Source organism: Monodelphis domestica, chromosome 1, assembly GCF_027887165.1.
Source record: "Monodelphis domestica isolate mMonDom1 chromosome 1, mMonDom1.pri, whole genome shotgun sequence".
NCBI classification, from domain to species: domain Eukaryota; kingdom Metazoa; phylum Chordata; class Mammalia; order Didelphimorphia; family Didelphidae; genus Monodelphis; species Monodelphis domestica.
The window spans coordinates 660,616,257-660,635,682 of NC_077227.1; the positions used below are offsets into that span (position 1 = coordinate 660,616,257).

Genomic DNA, 19,426 nt, shown 5'->3' on the forward strand with positions numbered 1-19,426 from the left:
TGAAATCAGCTTCTTTGGTTTCAATTATTATTTCTATACAACATATACAGATGAAAGCAAGACCTATTTATTCATCCCTAATCTTTCTCCTGATCTCCAATCTTGAATCTCTTCATATCTGTACTGACTTGTCTCATGAATACTTTAAAGTCAACACATCATTATCTTTCCCTTTCATTCCTATCAACTCCACACTTTTCCTAATTTTCCTATTAGTATTAAAAAAAATTAACTCCCACCTCCCCACTTACCTTCCATCTTAGAATTAATACTGGGTATAGATTCCAAGGCAGAAGAGTAGTAAGGGCTGGGCAATAGGGATTAAGTGATTTGCCCAGGATCACACAGCTAGGAAGTATCTGAGGCCATATCTGAACCTATGACATCCTATCTCTAGGTCCGGTTCTCAATATACTGAGACACCTAGATTAGCCCTATGCTTTTTTCCTTTCTTTTTTTTCCTCTGACTTTTAAAGTATTTCATAACTTGGTCCTTTCTTACCTTTCTAATCTCCTTATATTTTATTCTTGTTCACAATTTCCCACCAAGTATTCTGTAGTTCAGTAACACTGGCTTCCTTAGGGTTTCTAGCACAAGACACTTCATCTCCCTTTCACTAGCTATCTCTGGTGTCTGGAATTTTCTCCTTCCTTGTTGTCACTTCTTGGCTTCTTTCAAGCCTCAGCTAAAATCTCACATCCTGAAAGAAGCTGTTCCCAATTTCCTTTAATGCTAGTACCTTCCTTCTGGATTATTTCCAATTTGTCCTAGATAATTTCATTTATATGTAATTCTTTTTGTTTGTCTTTCTCATTAAAGTATGAGTACGTTGAGGGTGAGGACTATGCTTTTGCCTCTCTTAGTTTCCTCATCTATAAAATAAGGGTATTCCATATATCTATGAGCCTATGTCTATTTATACTTTGTAAAGTCCTATGCATGCGTGAGAATAGTCCTTTATAGTCTAATAGTCTAAAATAAGTAATTAAGTATTTTATTCTATCTCTTCTCAGGCTCGGGCTTTATTGAACTTGATGCTTTTGATAAGGAGTTTTTAGCACATCAAAAGGGGGGGAGGGCAACTGGGTATCTCAGTGGGTTGAGAGCCAGGCCTAGAGACAGGAGGTCCTAGGTTCAAATCTGGTCTCAAACACTTCCCAGTTGTGTAACCCCTGGGCAAGTCATTTGACCCCCATTGCCTAACCCTTACCATTCTTCTGCCTTGGAACCATTACATAGTAGTGATTCCAAGACAGAAGGTAAGGGTTTTTTTTTTTTTGTAACCAATAAAAAAGAGGGGGCAAAAACAATTTATCTAGGAAATACAAGTAAATGCAAATATACATTTCATTTTGTCTGCCAGGTTTAAGACAAAATTCTGATGCTCAGCAGTTTGTAATGAAAATAGGAGCCATCAACTCAATGAGCAGATTATCAAGGTTAAGAGCAGGCATGCAGATATAGGCATAATGTATTCACCTTTTCACCACTGATCCACATTAGTGCCTGAGACAGAGAGGAGGTACAGGATGGTATTCAAGTCTTTGAAGGTAAAAGACCAGCTCCAATATTTCCAATGGTATTACCCAAGGCAAGTAAAATAACCAAAAATTTCTGGTTTTTTCCTTTCTCTTTTTTCTTTCTTTTTCTTTCTTTCTCTCTCTCTTTTTCTTCCTTCCTTCCTTCCTTTCTCTTACAACCACTTACTTCTCACTTGGGGTAATTTGATCCTGTTCTCATTCTCTCATTTTGTGGAAATTTCTATTTTCTATGCTTACAAATCCAGAGTTTCACCTAGTGTCTCCCTGGTCACAAAATATGAGAAACCAATCAGACTAGCCTGAGTGGGAATCTATCTCCACCATCTAAAACTCAAGGATTTCTGGCTTATTTGCATGCAATGTGCTGACTGGTAGTGTGTATGTGGCACCCCATCCCTGAATATTATCATCCTAGAGCTTCCACTAACCACTTGGTTACCACCCATTATCTCATTTTAGGTCTTAGACCTAAAGGTAAAGAGTAAGGAAACCAAAATTTTAAGTGTGTTTTGATTTCCTAAAGAAAGAAAGGTGATGTATGAAAACAATGTATCTTTCTTGGCTTTAAAAGAAAAAGAACTACATTTTTACAAACTTGTAGTTACTTGGTATTCAAAATGAAAATAACTGACAAATATAGATCTTTAAGGTTTGTAAAGCATCTTGCAAACCTTTATATACATTATTTTATTTGTTTGAGTTTTGCAACATTCTTGTGAGGTACTTCAGGTATGATACTCATTTTATAAATAAAGAAACTGAGGCTCAGTGGGATTAATCAATCAACAAACACATCCTAGGAGCTGAAAATACAAATTTTTTAAATGAAAAAATTCCTATTCTCAAGAAGCTCACATTCGACCAGGGAAGACAACAAACAGGTAATCACAGAAAAGGCCCAGACACCTCAAATGAATATCAATCAATTGATATTGGAGTTTTAAACATTTAAATAAAATGGTTTAGACCCTGTGACCTCTTTAGGAGATTTGATCCCTTTGATTGGGTCAACAAGAGAGTAGCTGATTGGCTAACCAAACAAGCCAACTACGCTGGAGTGCTCTAAACAGCTAGAAAAAAATTATTAGTCAGGCTATCAGTGGAAGACCCTAAGTTCAGGAGTTAAGGATGCTACTTCAGTTGGAGCTAATTCCCCTTGAGAGAATGATCCTGGAGTGGAATAGGGAGAGAAGAAATATATCTATTTTTTCTTTCTCTCCTCTGCCTTCCCAGACCCCTGTGTAATTAGATATACTGGACCAGTGGCAGACAATGCCCACAGCAAGGATCAGAGATACCACATCCAGTTAGGAGAAAAGTGATTCAACAAAGATAACTGTATGTGGATAGACATTTACACAAAAAGGGATACACCTTTGAGGGGCATGAACCCTTGAACCAGAGAATATTGCCTGCTATAACTTAAAAACAGGATTGCCAGGCCATTAAAGTGCTAGGAGTGTGTGTAATTCCTTTGCTACATACATATTCTACACAGGTGTCCCACTTCCATTGTTCCGAGTTTAAGCCTACTCTTCCCATGGACCCTTATTTGTAGGACAGCGTAGAGGAAATGCTTTGTAGCAACTATTCCTTCCATAATATTTTATATTATAACATTATCTGTGTATATATGTATATATATATCATATAACTATTTATTATAAAATACTATATACCATTATGTTAATATCATTGTATTATAAACTATTATATATATATATATATACACACACACACACTGGATTATACCATTTTGGAAACTAGCTTTTTCTAAAAACTAGTCAATTATAAAATATAACAATATATGTATGTATATGTATATCTATTTTATATACATGTGTATACTATACACACACACGTGTACACACACACACACACACACACACACACAACCCCAGTGGGGGCTTGTAACATTACTAGAAACTCACCTTCTCAAGAGTTATTCCTAAACTTCTGAGATTAGTGACTGCCCCTTTCAGGAGCCCAATCCATAACTGGGAACCTTCCAGAGTAGGTGCTACACAGGTACATGGAGAATAAATCCAAAACAAGCACAAGCTAGATCAAGAGGGAGTGCACTTGCAGTTGGGGGTTATATTAGGAACGGCTCTCTCTCTATAGGAGGTGTTGCTTTGAGCTGCGCCTTGAAGGAAGCAAGAGATTCTAGAGGGTAGAAGAAGTGCATTCTAGGAATAGAGGCGGCCAGTGTGAAGGTACATAGATAGGAGAAAGAATGCCTCCTGTCGAGAGCTGAGAGGTCAGATGACTGGAGCTAGAAGGGAATAATGTATAATGAGGTTGGAAAGATAGGTCAGGGCCAGGTTTTAAAGGACTTTAAAAGCCACATAGAATCACATAACCATAGAAAAATATTCTAAATTAATTAAATAAAATTTATCAATTAAAAAAAAAGCCAAATAGGAATATTCTAGAGGCAATGGGGAACCACTGGAGTCTTTTGTGTAGGGGAATGACATGATCAGATCTGCAAGTAAGGAAAACCACCTTGCTGGCTCTCTGGAGGATGGATTGGAATGGGGAGAGATTAGAGGCAGGGAACAAACTAGAAGAATGGTGTAGTAGTCGATAGAAATGGAGAAGCTTGGAAGAAAAAACATTGAGAGCGGTTGTGGTAGAGAAGGAGTTCTGCTTTAGACCTGTTGCATTTGAGATGTTTCCAAGACAGTTTGGAACATCAACAGGAGCTTGGTGATGTGGGACTGAAGGAAGCCCAGGGGAAAATGGGGATGAATTTTGTGAGTCCTCTGCTGAGATTATGAAACCATTGGGAGCTGATGAGGTCACCAAGAGTGTAGACAGAAATGAGAGGGCTTATGTGAGAAGCTCCTGGCCACAGCTAGTGTCAAAAGTTGTGGGGGGAAAGTCTTTCCTGGTTTTCCTTAATGTGTCTTCCCTCAGTTAAATATCTCCAGTTTACTCTCTATAATCTTGTCCATACATTGTTTTTTGCATGCAGTCGTCTTTCCCATTAAAGCATGAGTTCCTTTAGAGCATGAACTTTCTCTTGCCTTTCTTTCTATTCCCATCACTTAGCTGAATGCCTTAACACATAGTAGGCACTTAATAATAAATGCCTTCTGATTGATGGACTGTGATTCAAACCCTGGTTTCTTTAGATTCCAAGCCAAGTTCTCTTTCCACCATATCATTAGATATTAACCACATCTTCTACATTTTCCAAATGCCAAATGCTTGCATAGAAACCTCACAATAATTGTGCAAATATTAGCACTGTATCTTTTCAACAAGGGGTAGGGCATTTTTAGATTACTTTTAGGTTACAAGATTGTTTTTAATGGCTACATAAATGCTTGTTTCACAAACTTTGATTCATCTCTAACTCCAATGGAGTACTTGCCTAGTAGCTTTTTTTTCTTACCTTCTGGACTTCTCCATTAGGGTCAATGCAATGTCCCTGAACAATCTGCAGGGATCTAAAAAACACTATCCACAAGCAGAGAATAAACTGTGGGAGTAAAAACACCGATGAAAAGCAACTGCTTGACTACAGGGGTGGAGGGGATATGACTGAGGAGGGACTCTAAATGAACATTCTAGTGCAAATACCAACATCATGGAAATGGGTTTGAACCAAGAACACATGTGATACCCAGTGGAATCATGCGTCGGCTATGGGAGAGGTGGTGGGAGGGGGGGAGGGAAGAAAAGAAAATGATCTTTGTTTCCAATGAATAATGTTTGGAAATGACCAAATAAAATGTTTAAAAAAATAAACTTTTACCTTCCATCTTAGAATCAATACTGTATTGTTTCCAAGGCAGAAGAGCAGTAAGGGCTAGGCAATGGGGGCCAAGTGACTTGCCCAAGGTCACACATCTAGGAAGGATCTGGGGCCATATTTGAACCTAGGACCTCCCCTCTCTAGGCCTGACTCTCAACCCACTGAGCTACCCAGCTACCCCTGCCTTTTTCCTAACAATATTTTTTCTTAGTTGTATTATTTAAAGGTTATCCCAACTTCATTGTGGGGAAGTTATAGAATTTGTGTCCTTTCCTCTTTCCTAAAATTGCCTACGTGGAGCTACTTATAGGGCCTTTTTTTTTTTAAGGCCGTACTATAAGACATCATTCCTGCATTATATCCAAGCCTGTCAGCTTTATTTGCAGTCAGATATTTCAAAGGTCTCCTTAAAGATCTCCATATTTTAAAAGAAATGTATATGTATTGGGATCAAAACCACATGGCCCTTAGAGATTAGACATGTTCGTGCATTTTAGAATTAGATGAAAATGCAGATACCAAAGTTTGACATCTTTGGCGATATTGAGGGTCCTTCATAAAGCCTTGAGTTCCTATTTCCAGATAGTAACCTAACAATTATAATGGAATTTTCTTTCTAGCTTTAAGAGAAATCAATTACCTGAGAGTTCTGTACTTTTAAAGAATTCGGGTAAGTGAAAACTTTATTAAATGCCTACTATATGTCAGGCTTTGTTTTGGGTGATGGGAATGCAAAAACTAAAAAACTAATGAGAGAATATGGATTCATAGATCAATTAAAACAAAGGATCTATGAAGGAATGACTATGTAACTTCAAGAAGAGGCTAACCATTGTGGAGAGCTGCAAAGTACAAGAAATGCCTCCTATATGAGGTGATATCTAAGTTATTCTTTGAAAGTAGCTACAAATGCTGCTAAACAGGTGAAAATAACATGACAAACTGCTGGGGAGAGGTAATAAAATGGCATTTCCCATTTGGAGAGTAAACATAATAATTATTTGGCCTTGCTTTCCTAGTTTTTATTTTTGTCATTCTAACAATATACAAAAGAAAAGTCTTGGTTAATGTGTCAGTAATATGTATTTCTGAACATTAATACTGACTTCAAGACAAGGAAGCATTTTGATGTTGCCAGGAAAGATATAAGCCAAGAGAGGAAAATGTCATCAATTGGAATATGGCTTTTTTTTAGAGGTTTAATTTGTCAAGTCCTCCTTCTCTTGGATTAGTTATGGAGGTTGGATTTTCTTAGCAGATACTAGAGTGGTTTGCTATTTCTTTCTCTACCTCATTTTCACAAATGAAGAAACTGAGGCAAACAGGATTTAAGTGACTTGCCCAAGGACAAACCACTAGTGTCTGAGGCCAGATGTGAACTCTAGAATGAGTCTCCCCGACTCCAAGCCTGGCATTCTATCCACTTCATCACCTAGTTGTCCCAATTATCAAGGATTAGTACTCAGCAAAAATCACTGAGTTTAGGGTGGAGATTCCTTCAACCTACTAACTTAATTATTAATTATCTGAAATTTAGAGGTACTAAACTTCCCAATATCAAAAAAATCTAGTACAATGACAGAATTGGCATTTTAACTTGTCTATTTCCAAGTACAGCACTAAGTTTTCTTGACTTTATAAACATGTGTGTGATATTATGATTCTTCTAATTGTATTGTTATTCCCTTGCTTTTTGGGACATGACAATTTCCTTGAAGGATAGAGATCTAGGGTTAGCTAGGTAACACAACGGATAGAGAGCCAAGCCTGAAGTTGGAAGGACCTGGGTTCAAACCTGGCCTCAGACATGTTCAAGTTATATGATCCTGGAAAAAGTCACTTAACCCTGATTTCCTAGCCCTTGAGGCTCTTCTGTCTTAGCTTTGACGATTAAGACAGAAGGGAAGAATTTTTTTCTTTTAAGTGTTTCTAATTCTCGTAAATAAAAAGAAAAGTCAAGCACAAAATATTTATAGCAAGAAAAAATAAAGAAAAATACAATATACCCTTAATAAGCTTCCTGAAAGCTACCACCTTAACCACCGATTTCTCCCTGGTTTGTCTTGTGCTCCCGCCATTCAGCTTTTGCTGACTTTCATTCATCTTACTTATTTGCTAGAACACTGCATTTCCTCAAGCATTAAACTCATAAATCACTCCTGCATGAGAACCTCTACTTTAAAAAAAAGAACCAGCCTAATAGTGAAGAACATCAACTGTTCCTTTTTACTTTTCCAGCTTAACCAATCCCATTATTCTTATTTACCCTCCCCATAATTTAATTATATTATCTTTGTGATTCATATACATTAGCTGATTTGATCTTAAGGTAATTAATGTAATAGCCTCATTTTATAATTGAAAATGGGTCTGAAAGTCAAGCTATTTGCCCCAAGGTGACATATAGGAAATGGCAAAGCCAGGACTAGAACCCGTCTCCCAATTCCATATCCAGTGCTTTCCCTACACTAATCAATTCAACTAAATCACTTTTTATCTCATCCAAGAACTTATTTCTTGCTATGGTGAGATACTCTCTTTTGTGTATACACTTCCCACCAATGCACAACCATTATCCCCATGAAGTTTCTGTACTAGCCTAAGCTTCCTCTTCCTGAACCTACTCAGGATTCATGCAATCAGGTTGTAACTTATTATTTTGCGTGGATTTTTTTTCCTATGTACGTATTTTGCTTTTCTTAACCTAGCTCACAACCTCCATAATGGGCAGGGTCTTTATCTTCTTTAATATTTTTTCATGGTACCTACAAACTGCACATACCAGCTTCGTGGATCCAATCTGTTATAATTTTAGTTATAATTACCTAATTATTTACCTTAATATGCCTAAATTAGCTGAGCTAAAAACCAATCAATAAAACTAGTTAATATATTTTAATTCATCAATCTTAAATGGATGACTTGCATGAAAAATAACTTATGAACTCAGTACTAGGTCTAATGGCATCCCAGGAGTCCTTTTGGGATGACAAGGAAACTAAAAGGTAAGAAGGGAGGAAGGGGTGGCAAAGCACTCAAGTAGCTCCAGTAAATCATGCTCATTACAACACAGTCCAAGAGCATTCATGAAGTATTTGTGTATTCTGTACAATAGTTAATTTTACTTTACTCTGAGGTCTTGAGCATTCACTATTATAAACATAAATCCATTTACCATAAAATAGATGTCCTAGAGCTGATTTTCTACCTTTCTAAATGTTTTTCTTTTTTTTAAGTATCAAAACTTGGAGTTGACTACAGCTAACAAATTTCATAGATTTAATACATCACACTAAAAACTATTTTAGAGAATTTGTTTGGAAAGTCATCAACAGCTTATAGAGCATTATGACTTTTAACAAAGATGAGGATGGGTTTCTATTTTTACCAAAGGAAAGCCTACACTACACTAAGATGATGGATCTCTTAAGATACACATATATTGAAGTAATTTCCATCAAAATCCTTTATTCAAAAGGCATTGTGAACACAGCTGCCATGGATATTTGTATTTTGGGTTTTGTTCTATATGCTAGATGAAACTTTGCAGAACTTTAAATGTTGCTTGATGAGAGACTATAGACTGGGCCTATGATTTCAGTGGATCTCCAAATGGTGAGAAAACTCGCTCCAAGTTAGCTTCTCTGTAACTATCGTCCTAGAATTTTATAGAACATTGAGAAGTTAGGTGGCTGCCATGGCTCAAATAGCCAGTATGTATCAGAGGTAGGACTTGAACTTAGGTTTTTTCCTACTACATGACCAACTAGCCACACATGTTGCTTTTTGTTAATAAAACAGAAGCAAACATAATTGCTTCTGACATGTTTCCAATTTGACCATAAGCCTCTTTTGGGCAGGAATCATTTTACCTTTGTATCCTTCAAAGTTCCATGCACACAGAAGACACATCAGTTAATAAAGTTTTAAAAAATTGACCACTTTGTTAAAGAAAAACAAACTTCCTTCAGCAGCCCAATAGCTCTCCTTTCTAGTCTATAAAAAGAAAAGAAACATTAGTCTTCATTAGTTAGTTTGGCAAATTGGCCCGTCTTAGGGTTGGGTGATGCTTTTACAACCCAAAATGCAGGTATAGTCTCACAATCTCATTCGTTTTAACTTCTTTCTGCCCAAGATTACTCTTGCGTTATTTAATCTGATTTTACCTAGAGGAAGTCACCTGACAGTCCTTAAGAAATGGACTCAAGTTTATTAGTAATAGCCCTAATTGAAAATAAACTTTAGCCTTTTGTTCTTTTTGAACTTTTCCCTTTTTAAATATCAGCACACTGGGAAGGAGGTAAAGAACACTTATGGACTTGTCTGGCCATTGTCCCATAAGTTAAGGTGCATTGAAAATGTTTCTGAAAAAGTCAGTCAAATTTGTGAGAAGCAGGTAATGAGATCTCATAGTAATTACATAGTTCCATGGGCTGTGAGCTAAATCATTGCAGGGAAAACACATTTGTGAGATCAAAGAAATCATTTAGGTATTTACTGAACCTCTCACAAGAGCACCATCCAAGTCACAATTCACTCATTAAGCAGAAGTTGGTGCTCAGTGCCAGTGATCTCCACTGCAATGGTAACCAACAGCCCAGTACGGAGATGAAAATGAGAAGCAGCCAGAGCATGTGAACATATGGAAAAGAGGGGAGGTTTCATTCTGGGATGTTTCCTGTAAGGTTCTAACAATTACATGTTTTTATTTTATTTAAATCTGTACTTTCTGTTGTAGTAACAGCTAGGCAAACAGGATTAAGTGATGGGGTCACATAGCTAGGAAATATCTGAGGCCAAACCTGAACCCAGATCCTCCCCCACTGTGCCACCTAACTGCCCCAATCACATGCTCAAGAGTTTGGCCCATCTGTGTCCACTTTTGCATAAAAGCTTGTTTTTCAACTTATTTTTATCTGATAAACAAGTATAACCATGATTTTTCTTACTGCATCTAAATAAGCAACTCCATTCTAAAAACAAACCAACTTCACTATGTTGGGTTAGGAAGATACCAATTTCCCTTTGTATTCATTACAAATGTAAACCAGAATTAAGATGAGGGGATTTTTTTATAAACTATCACTGAATTTTCATATAGCACATAAAACTTTCCCAAGAATATTTATGTAAGGCCTCAAAATGATTTTTGTATGAGATTTGAAATAATCTATTTTGCTACTTAGCTAAAGAAATATTAATCTCACCCACAAAACACTTTTGCAAATATAATTTCAAGATGCACAATTTGCCCTGGATGTGATATTCCCTATTAGGAAATGATTTACCATTTTACTAGACTGAGAGGTTAAGTTTTTGTACAACCTTGCCTTACAAAGCAGGCCTCCATGTTCTTTTCAGGGCATTTCCAAATCATGCTACTCATTCCACCCCTGTCCCCTACCTCCTTGTCCTGCCTGTTATGTATTATTGTCTTGCCCACATTAGCGTGTAAAGCTGGTCAAGGGGCAGGAGGACTATCTTACTTGCATTTGTTTCCCTAGTAAATTAGCACAGTGACTGGCACAGGGTGAGTGCTTAAAAAGTGTTTTTATCATTTCTTCATTCCTAATACATGCCTAAATAGAGTTTAGGAGTTGTATTTCCAAAATAAAAGTCACTTTTCAAAGATGCTCAAACCCCACATCTAATTGAGAAGCTCCAATAGGATTTAGAGAAAAGACAGTGAATATAAACATATGGGCAACTTCATGCTGGTGATGCCTTTTTCTTTCTTTCTTTCTTTTCTTTAATGTAATGTAAAGCAGCTAATATTTAGGAGAATTTTTTTAAACAAAAAGTTTCATATTAATATTTATACACAAAAACTTAAACGTAGATGACATTAGCACACATACATGCTTACATAAACTCAAATATTTACATTTTAAAAAACAATTTCCATTTAACATATGAAATTTCTTTTAAACACATAAAACCATTGAGAGCTACTACAAAACAACATAACCAGAACATCAGTTTGCTACAAGCGTATAAAAACATACATTGATTTCTTGGAGTTTCAAGTTACCCCTTTATAATACGATCTTACTTGCATATAGTCCTTCCAATTATTATTATGGACTTACAAAAGAGGTTTAATTTATTTTCCAGGTACATCACAAACTCAAGAAAACGGACCCAACAGTTAGGCAATAGAATTATGCTATAACAACTTAATTGCACATAATGCTTTTAAAGTAGGTTTGGATGAAGTTCTCAAACACTTTGGTATATATTACTTAGGGACCAACATTAGATGCAGGAGATATTACAAAAGTCCCTTCATTCCCCATTTTGCTTTAAAATGGACAAGTCTTTGGTAAAAGTTCTACATTTTGGGCATTTTGTATCAATTAAAATGGTCCCCAAACCAATAAACAATGCTGCTTTATTATCACTAGTTCATAACAAAACTTCATTTTACCACTGCTTCTGAAGCATTGTGGAAATATTGATAATCATTTTCCAAAGAAAGATAGAACATTAATGGTTTCAGCCTTTTACCTGTAATCAGCAGAGGAATTAATAGTAGTTTATTAGCCAAAATTTTCTGTTAATCCTTTATCTTGCAAAAACTCAACTGCATAGTCCATACTTTGCAGTAACAATAGACATCATTCAATGAAATCATGGTTGGTTGAAAAAGATGGGTGACATTAAAGTCAGAGTTACTTTCCTCTGATAAGCCAATATTAACTACACAGTATTTCTGTATTAGCTATACTAGTTACCAGGTGAATCTTATTAAAAACCTCAAACAATTCAATTTACTACAAGATAAATTTTTGCAAATGTATAAAACAGCAGATATACAAGGAGAACACCAAACATACTTTATTAGCACAGAAAAGCAGCCATAACAAGGCACAGCAAGCAGAAACATACATCAACAATAAAAGGGTTAGTGTTGCATACAAATATAACTTTTCTTGTATTTGTAGCCTTGGCAATTGCCATAGGGGTGTAAAATAACATTTTGTAGCAGCAGGCAAAGAAACTAGGGAGCACTCACCATTGGTACAGAGTACATCAACAAAGACACAAGTGTGGAGAGTCAACTATCTTAGTGCAAAATGTCTAGGACAGAACTGTTCATTCAGTCCAATACTAAGAAACGAACACTAGAACTCGATATTACTTCCCAAATAGCTCACTCAAGTAGTATCGCATACTATTCTAAGTGACAAAAAGGTGCTAATTAATGTAGTTATTTACAGATATGATGGTTGTACAGTACCTTTTACATCTGTAATTTAGCTTTCAGAATTCCATTAAAAATTAACTAGATTGGAACGCTATAAATTATAACCAATGACTCATATTTTACATCAAGAGATAAATACTGCCATTCCAAACCATTAAATGCAGCTCAACTTTCAACCACTGTAGTTACCAACTAACTAGTGTCTGGGCTGCTTCTATACACTTTGCTTCTCATTTTTCCATGGTTAAAAATTGATTATGGGCATGAGAAATGATCCAGTTTTCATGAATCAAAGTTTAGATTGCACGTCAGCATTTAAAAATTCACATGCAGCACTAAGTTGTCAGCAGCTATTCCAAATGCCTGTTCAAGTTAAAGCACTAATCAAAAAAGTTCTCTCTCATACTTATGGTCTTCAAATAAAATTCTACTATTGATTACACATGAATCTAAAGTTTTAAGAACTATTCTTTAGAAAAAATGGGCTTGGGATTCTTTGTGAAGGAGAAAGGGAGATTACAAACGATACCAACACTGAAAAGTGGACTGCACAGTGCCCTTGTGGCCAGAGCTTGTCATTTCTAAAAGGCAGCAGGCAAAGTAAGCCCGTCTGACTTCTTGGACTTCTGAACCTTGATTTAGAGGAACTACAAACATTACAACTTTTGTAAGATTATAGAAAAAATTCTTAGAAAAAATACTCATTTCAAATATTAGTCACACTGTTGAAATGCTCACCCAATAGTAATCATTTGTTCTTCGGTAGGAAATAGAATATCATAGCAAATGCCCCAAAATTGCTTCATCCTATTACTACAACTATTAAAAACCAAACATTTAGAAAAATCAGCAAATGTGTTTTGTGTATGGGTAGGCCCTATTGAACATGTGCAGCTTTGTCCTCTACTAATTATTTCAGTAGGCACCACAGTTATTTGTATAAGTAACAGCAGAGAGCATCTGACAAGATACTAAAACTAAGATTAAGTACGATATTGCAAAAAAAACTAATACTGGTACATGTGCTTGCTATTGGTATACGTTTGATGCACAGAAAAGCAAATCTAAGAAAAGCCTACTAGGGGCACTGAACGGAGTTTACTTTGCCTTTATTGGTTCTCGCTCTAACCAGCGCACCCTCACTTTTTGTTTATAGTGATATTCTTTTAAAAAGTCTTGTAACATTGACGGTAAAGGGAGACCATCGATTCCATCGTATGTAGTGCACCTACAGATGACTGCACGGCAGATATACTGAAGGCTGAAAGGAAAAGTCCTATTTAGTGATACAGTAAGCAATGGTTCAAAAAACATGCACGAACTCGGATCTTTATAATGTTCTAGAAGCCCTGTGACAGTGGAGGAGTGAAACACACAGGGATCATGGGCATCGAAGCTAAAATTGTGGTTCCACTGCTCGATGCGCGCATGCAGGGATCGGTTATACCGGCGGAAGCTCACAGAGAAGAGGTAGTCCTCTTGTGCAGAGTCCCTGAGCAAGAAAGTGCCTTCGGGCTTCCCTTCGAGGAGGGCCTCTGCTTCATATCGGTCCATCACACCCCAGTAGCAGGGATTCCCTGTGATCTGGAGCAGATCAGGCACGAGGCAGTGGATGTAGTCGATCTGCGTGTGAACTTTCCACGCTCCCTGGCGGCCTGTGTGGGCATGACCGTGGCTGTCCCCAGAGCCCTGGCGCTGCTTCTGCCGCCGCGCCTGCAGGCAGAGGGTGGTGGCATCCTCTTCAGAATCACAGCTCCCCTGTGGGGCGACAGCACCATCTCCAGTCATGTCAGTCATTCCCGGGGCTAACTTTGGTCCCAGCTTATATAAGGGATTAACCTGTGCAGTGGCCTCAAACGTATGTATTTGTGCATTGGGAGGTGGATCCACACCTTCCTCGATACTTAGCCGCCTTCTCTCCCGAAGCCGATCTTCCTCATCTTCAGTGGACACCAAAGATGGGTCAAAGGTATCAAAGAAGGTTGAATGAGGGCTCACAGGAGCCGTGTGCTGCTTAATCAAATGCCATTTCTGCGCTAGATCTGATCCAGCAGGGAAAGGACATTTTTCAAGCATTAATTCAGAAAGGTGTATTTTTCTCTTATTAGAAAAGAGAGGTTTTGCTTGTTTATTATACGTTCTCATGGGAAAGCACAACCCAACAGTGTCCTGCAGCCTCTGCCTCAGAGATCGACTGCCGACCGTCCTGCTAGAGACACTCTCCATGTCGTGGACAGAGCTCACGCCGTATCGTCTCTCTCTTCTCTGCAGGCCACTGCGGGTCCTACCAAACCTTTTCTCAGTATCCAAAGAACTTTGTGTCTTTGTAGAACAGGAATGTTTCTTCTTCCCCCCCCACGGAGCATGGCGAGAGTAGGAGTCTCTCCGTGCCAGTCTCGTACCTGTGGTGGTGATGCACGAGTCACTTTCCTTCTCGATGCTGATTTCTACGATCTGAGGGATATCAGTGGCACAGTTTTGGTTTCTTCTTGAAGAATTTTTTGATGGGCTTATTTCAAGTTGTAAGGCAACATTCTCTCTTAAGGGACTACTTTGTTGCTGGGGAGCCAAGTCCCCTATGCTGATATTCCTTTCTTTGACAGATAAACACCTGTTAGAGTTCACAACTGTATTTTCATTGTTGTTTCCTCCTTCGTGGTTAAAAAGATTCTGACACCTGTATTTGAAGTTGTTCCACATCTTCCCCACTTTATCCATTGATTATATCTAAATTCAAATGAGAAAAAAAAGGGCGGGGTTAATTAAGGTTCTTCATGAAAATCAGACAATGTCTCTCATCCTGCAAATGAAATTCTTGATAAATAAGATTATAGCAACTTAAAAAAAATCAAACTAGCCCTCCTTTTTTGAGTAATAAGGGGAAAAATTCTGTTTGACAACAGTGAAGGCCATTGGGTCAATTTAATGTTATCATACTTAGCCAATTCAAAATTCTGTCCAAAGGATGCTTTTAAACTCAATCAATCCCTGTCTATACTTTCATTTGTAGAGAATACTTAAGACCTGTAGGATCACAGACTCAGAGATGGGGAACTACAGGAGGTCCTTCTTCTTATAGATGAGAAAACCAGAGCTTAAAGGGGTTATATGACCTCAAGGTCACATAGGTAGTAAATATCAGAAGTGAAATTTGAATCCATACCTTCTGACTCCAGAATCAATGGTCTTTCTATTACACCCCTCTGTAAGTTTTTGAAATTATTTAACTCTTTGAAGATACCTAACACAAAAAGCTAAAGTAGCATGCCTCTTAATACATGATTAACTGAACATGGTTCATATGGAAATATTTGTTAATAAAAAAGCTGTGTAATTGGATATCTGGCTTTTGCCAAAGAAGAAAGAGAGCTGAAGTTTTTAGCTATTAATTAAATTAGCACACTCTAATACATTCATGATATGGAAAACAGCTACAGAGATAGTTTCCCAAAAATCTGTTTTGAAGGCCTGAGAACCCTCTACGGCTCAATTATGGTAGGATACCTTAAAATTTTTCTTCTCTTTTCTTTTTCCAGGCCCCAATGAAATCAACTAGATATTCATAAGCAAAAAGCATCCTCTCCCCTCATATAACATACATGACCTCATCTACCTTCCTGAGATGCCCTACTATGAAGGCAACAGAAACCTAGCCATCATGCTCTATCAAAAAGGAGAATGGGGAAGCTTAGTCCAGACAGCTTTCCCCAAGTCTTCTTCATGTTATACTCTTGTAGCCCAGAGTCCACTGCACCTCAGACTCCAGTAATTATAACTTGTTTTGAATGTTGTTACCTGTCCCTATCCTCACTCTTCCATATCCCAGATCTTGAGTTTTAGGTCCTGGACCTTCTCTTGTGTGAACTCCATGATAAAAGCTCATAATACATTATATCTTTTTTAAAAAAACACATAATTTCACTTTTACAAGTGGAGTGATAGAAAGTTTCCTATGAGGGCACAGGGCCTCCATTTGGCATATGGTAGCAATTTAGTGGAAAGGTGGACCCAAGTGAAAGTTCACCTACAAAAGGTAAAAGACATCCCAAATGTGAACTGTGAGGGAAGGTGTGGAGACAATGACAAAGGCTCAGCTAAGAATGTTTAGTAGTTTAATGAGTTTATGGTTTTCTCCCTATCCCTAGGAGAGTATCTGCCACATGGTAGGCATTTAATTACATTCACTGACTGACCTGGCATTTAGATGTGGACTGCCAACTGATCCATGAGCTCATTCCTGTTTTCCAATAAATAGTATAGACTGTAAGTGGTCCACAACTCTGATCCAATGAGACTCTGACTATGTTCTCTGTTAAACTCCTTCAAAAAGACCACCAACGTACTGGGATCTGCCTCTAGATTTCTTGTTGTTACATGGGTACCAACAGAGTAAGAGGCTATATAAATCTGGTATTTCTCTCTCATTTTGTATAGGGGGCCCACATCCTTTTCCTATCTTACATGTCTTTGATTCTATTTAACACAATAATCCAAGAACTATCAAGTACCTACTAAACAAAAAACAGTGTAAGTGCAGCTTGGTATAATAGATAAGAGCTCTAGATTTGGAGTCAGGAAGACTAGATTTTAAATCACACTTCAGACATTTACCAGTGACCCCTCACATACTGGGCAAGTCACTTAACCTCTATGTGCCTCAGTTTCCTAATCTCAAAAATGAAACCAGATGCTCCTGGAGGTACCTTATTATTTGGATTGTATGAAGCACTTGAACTAGGTGACAGAGATATAAAAACAAAAACAAAAATCTGTATACTTCTTGGTTGCAGTGATGTGTGCAGTTTCATTTTTAAAACTAACATGTCTGGAGCTCAATGTGAGGAAGACATAGATATCTCTTTATAACCTTTTTGATGAATAAATATTTCACTCAAAAGTCTTTCTGCTACTAATAAACTCTGTAACTAGAGTAAAAGTGGAAGGTTAAAATAAGAAGTCTCCTATTTGAATTTTAAAGTTCTTTAGAACAAGGCTCCAACCTGCTCTTCCAATTTCCCTTTTCTCACTGCAACCATCTCAGCCAAACTGGTCGTCTCTATGTTCCTCACCTGTTGTATTACTGTACCCATGCCTGGAATGAACTTCCTCGCTTCTGCTTCCAAGAATTCCTAACTTCTTTCAAGACTTAGCTTAAGCACCACCTTCACCATGATGCTTTTTCTGATTCCCTTGGCCAAGGAAAGCTAATGTGATCCTAGCTTGGAGTGACAGGCACAGGATTAGGGAGAAGATGGTCCCAGTGTATATGCCCTTCCCTGATCAGATCACAGTTATGATACTGTATTCAGTTCTGGACACCAAGTAGGCAGGACACTGACAAGCTGAAGATCACTGAAGAGGCCAACAAGATTAGTCCATACAGCTGGTACTGTATGAGGCTCAGAGGGAAATCTTAGGTCCCCTCTGAGCATATAAAGGGCTGTCCTGTGGCAGATGGTTTAAGATTTGTTTTGCTTGAACCCAGACTGCAGGGTCAATAGAAAGAAGCTACAAACTAGCAAATTTAGGTTTGGCAGAAGGAAAACTTTCTAATAATGAGGGCAACCAGAAAACAGAATGGGCTTCCTCTAGACCTAGTAGAATGTTCCCTGCCAGAGAGAGACACTCATGAAGTAGATGTTATAATGAGGCTTTTCAGGAATATTATAAACTAAATGGCAAAAGTAATCCCCCCACCAATTATGGCATTCTATAATTATACAATAAATTTGTATTTTCAACAACACCAGAAAAATACTTAACTGTCATATAGTTTTAAAGATTAAAATTACATAAATACATTTGTACCACAATTTACTTTTGTCAATTTAGCATAAGGCTCAAATACTTAGCACCTTTTAGGTTTTTCTATCCATCTTCCTTGATTTTCAATTCTTTCAGAAAAGTATTAAAATTTTCTGTTTATTTTTCTATCTTGAATAACCTTTAGAAAATAGTACTCTTGAGGACAGTTAGGTGGCTCAGTGAACTGAGAGCCTGACCTAGAAATGAGAGGTCTTAGGTTCAAATCTGACCACAAGACACTTCCTAGATGGTCCTGGGCAAGTCACTTTACCCCCCATTATCTATCACTCTTATTATCACTCTTCTGCCTTGGAACCAATACTTAGTACTGATTTCAAGACAGAAGGTATGGGTTAAAAAAAGTATCACTTTTTCTTAGGCTTTAATTTTCAACCCTAAATTCTAAATATAAATGAAATGTTAACCATAAATTGGGAGGGAAATTTATAATACTCATCACTAAATCAGCACTTTTTAAAGTAAAGAAATAGTATTTAAAACTTGTATGTAATTTTTAAAAATGAGCAAAATGTCACTTGCTCTTCTTTCCTTATCACTACAGCATTCACTCCCATTTTTTTCCTTCTCTTTCCTTTCACCAATATCATTCCACACATGCAGAAGATTAAAAGAAAAAGTTCTCCCACATAATCCTCCCCTATTTTCTTTGCCAGGGCTCTCACCCCTTCCCCCATTACTTCTGTTTTGAAATGCTAACCACAGCTGCCAGATGAAGCTCTTTAGGAGCTTTCAATCAAGAAGTCAGCTGCTTCCCAAAAGTCAGAAGGGAGCGACCACTCACACTTCTATGTCTGCCTAGCTGTTTCTCTCTCTACTTCCTCCCACTTCTGAGCTGGAAGGCTGCAGGTGCCTGAGTTGGCTGACAATAAACTGTGGTACACACCAGGCAGATTTGTTTAGATTTCAAATGACTTCTAATCTTGGGATGAAAGCACTAAAAGTAGTAGTCAAGGGTTACAACAACTGCCCAGGCCACCTCTTCTACCAAAGGTTCATAATACTCAAGTGTGAAAACTTGAAAGAAAAAGAAACTCTAAAGCATAACATTTTTGATCACCGTGCAAACAATATTCCTATGTGTTTTT

At 37.5% G+C, this 19,426-nt stretch overlaps 1 protein-coding gene across 2 annotated transcripts in view; it reads right to left on the minus strand.

The window, feature by feature from the left end:
- Positions 1–11,029: 11,029 nt before the first annotated feature.
- The window catches only part of SOCS5 (suppressor of cytokine signaling 5), a 68,964-nt gene continuing 60,567 nt past the window's right edge, over positions 11,030–19,426 (minus strand). For both annotated transcript variants that reach the window (XM_007476864.3, XM_007476863.3), the window contains exon 4: positions 11,030–15,242. In XM_007476864.3, the coding sequence (XP_007476926.1) occupies positions 13,614–15,233 (1,620 nt within the window). In that variant the 5' untranslated portion in view covers positions 15,234–15,242 and the 3' untranslated portion in view covers positions 11,030–13,613. The remainder of the gene's footprint in view (positions 15,243–19,426) is intronic.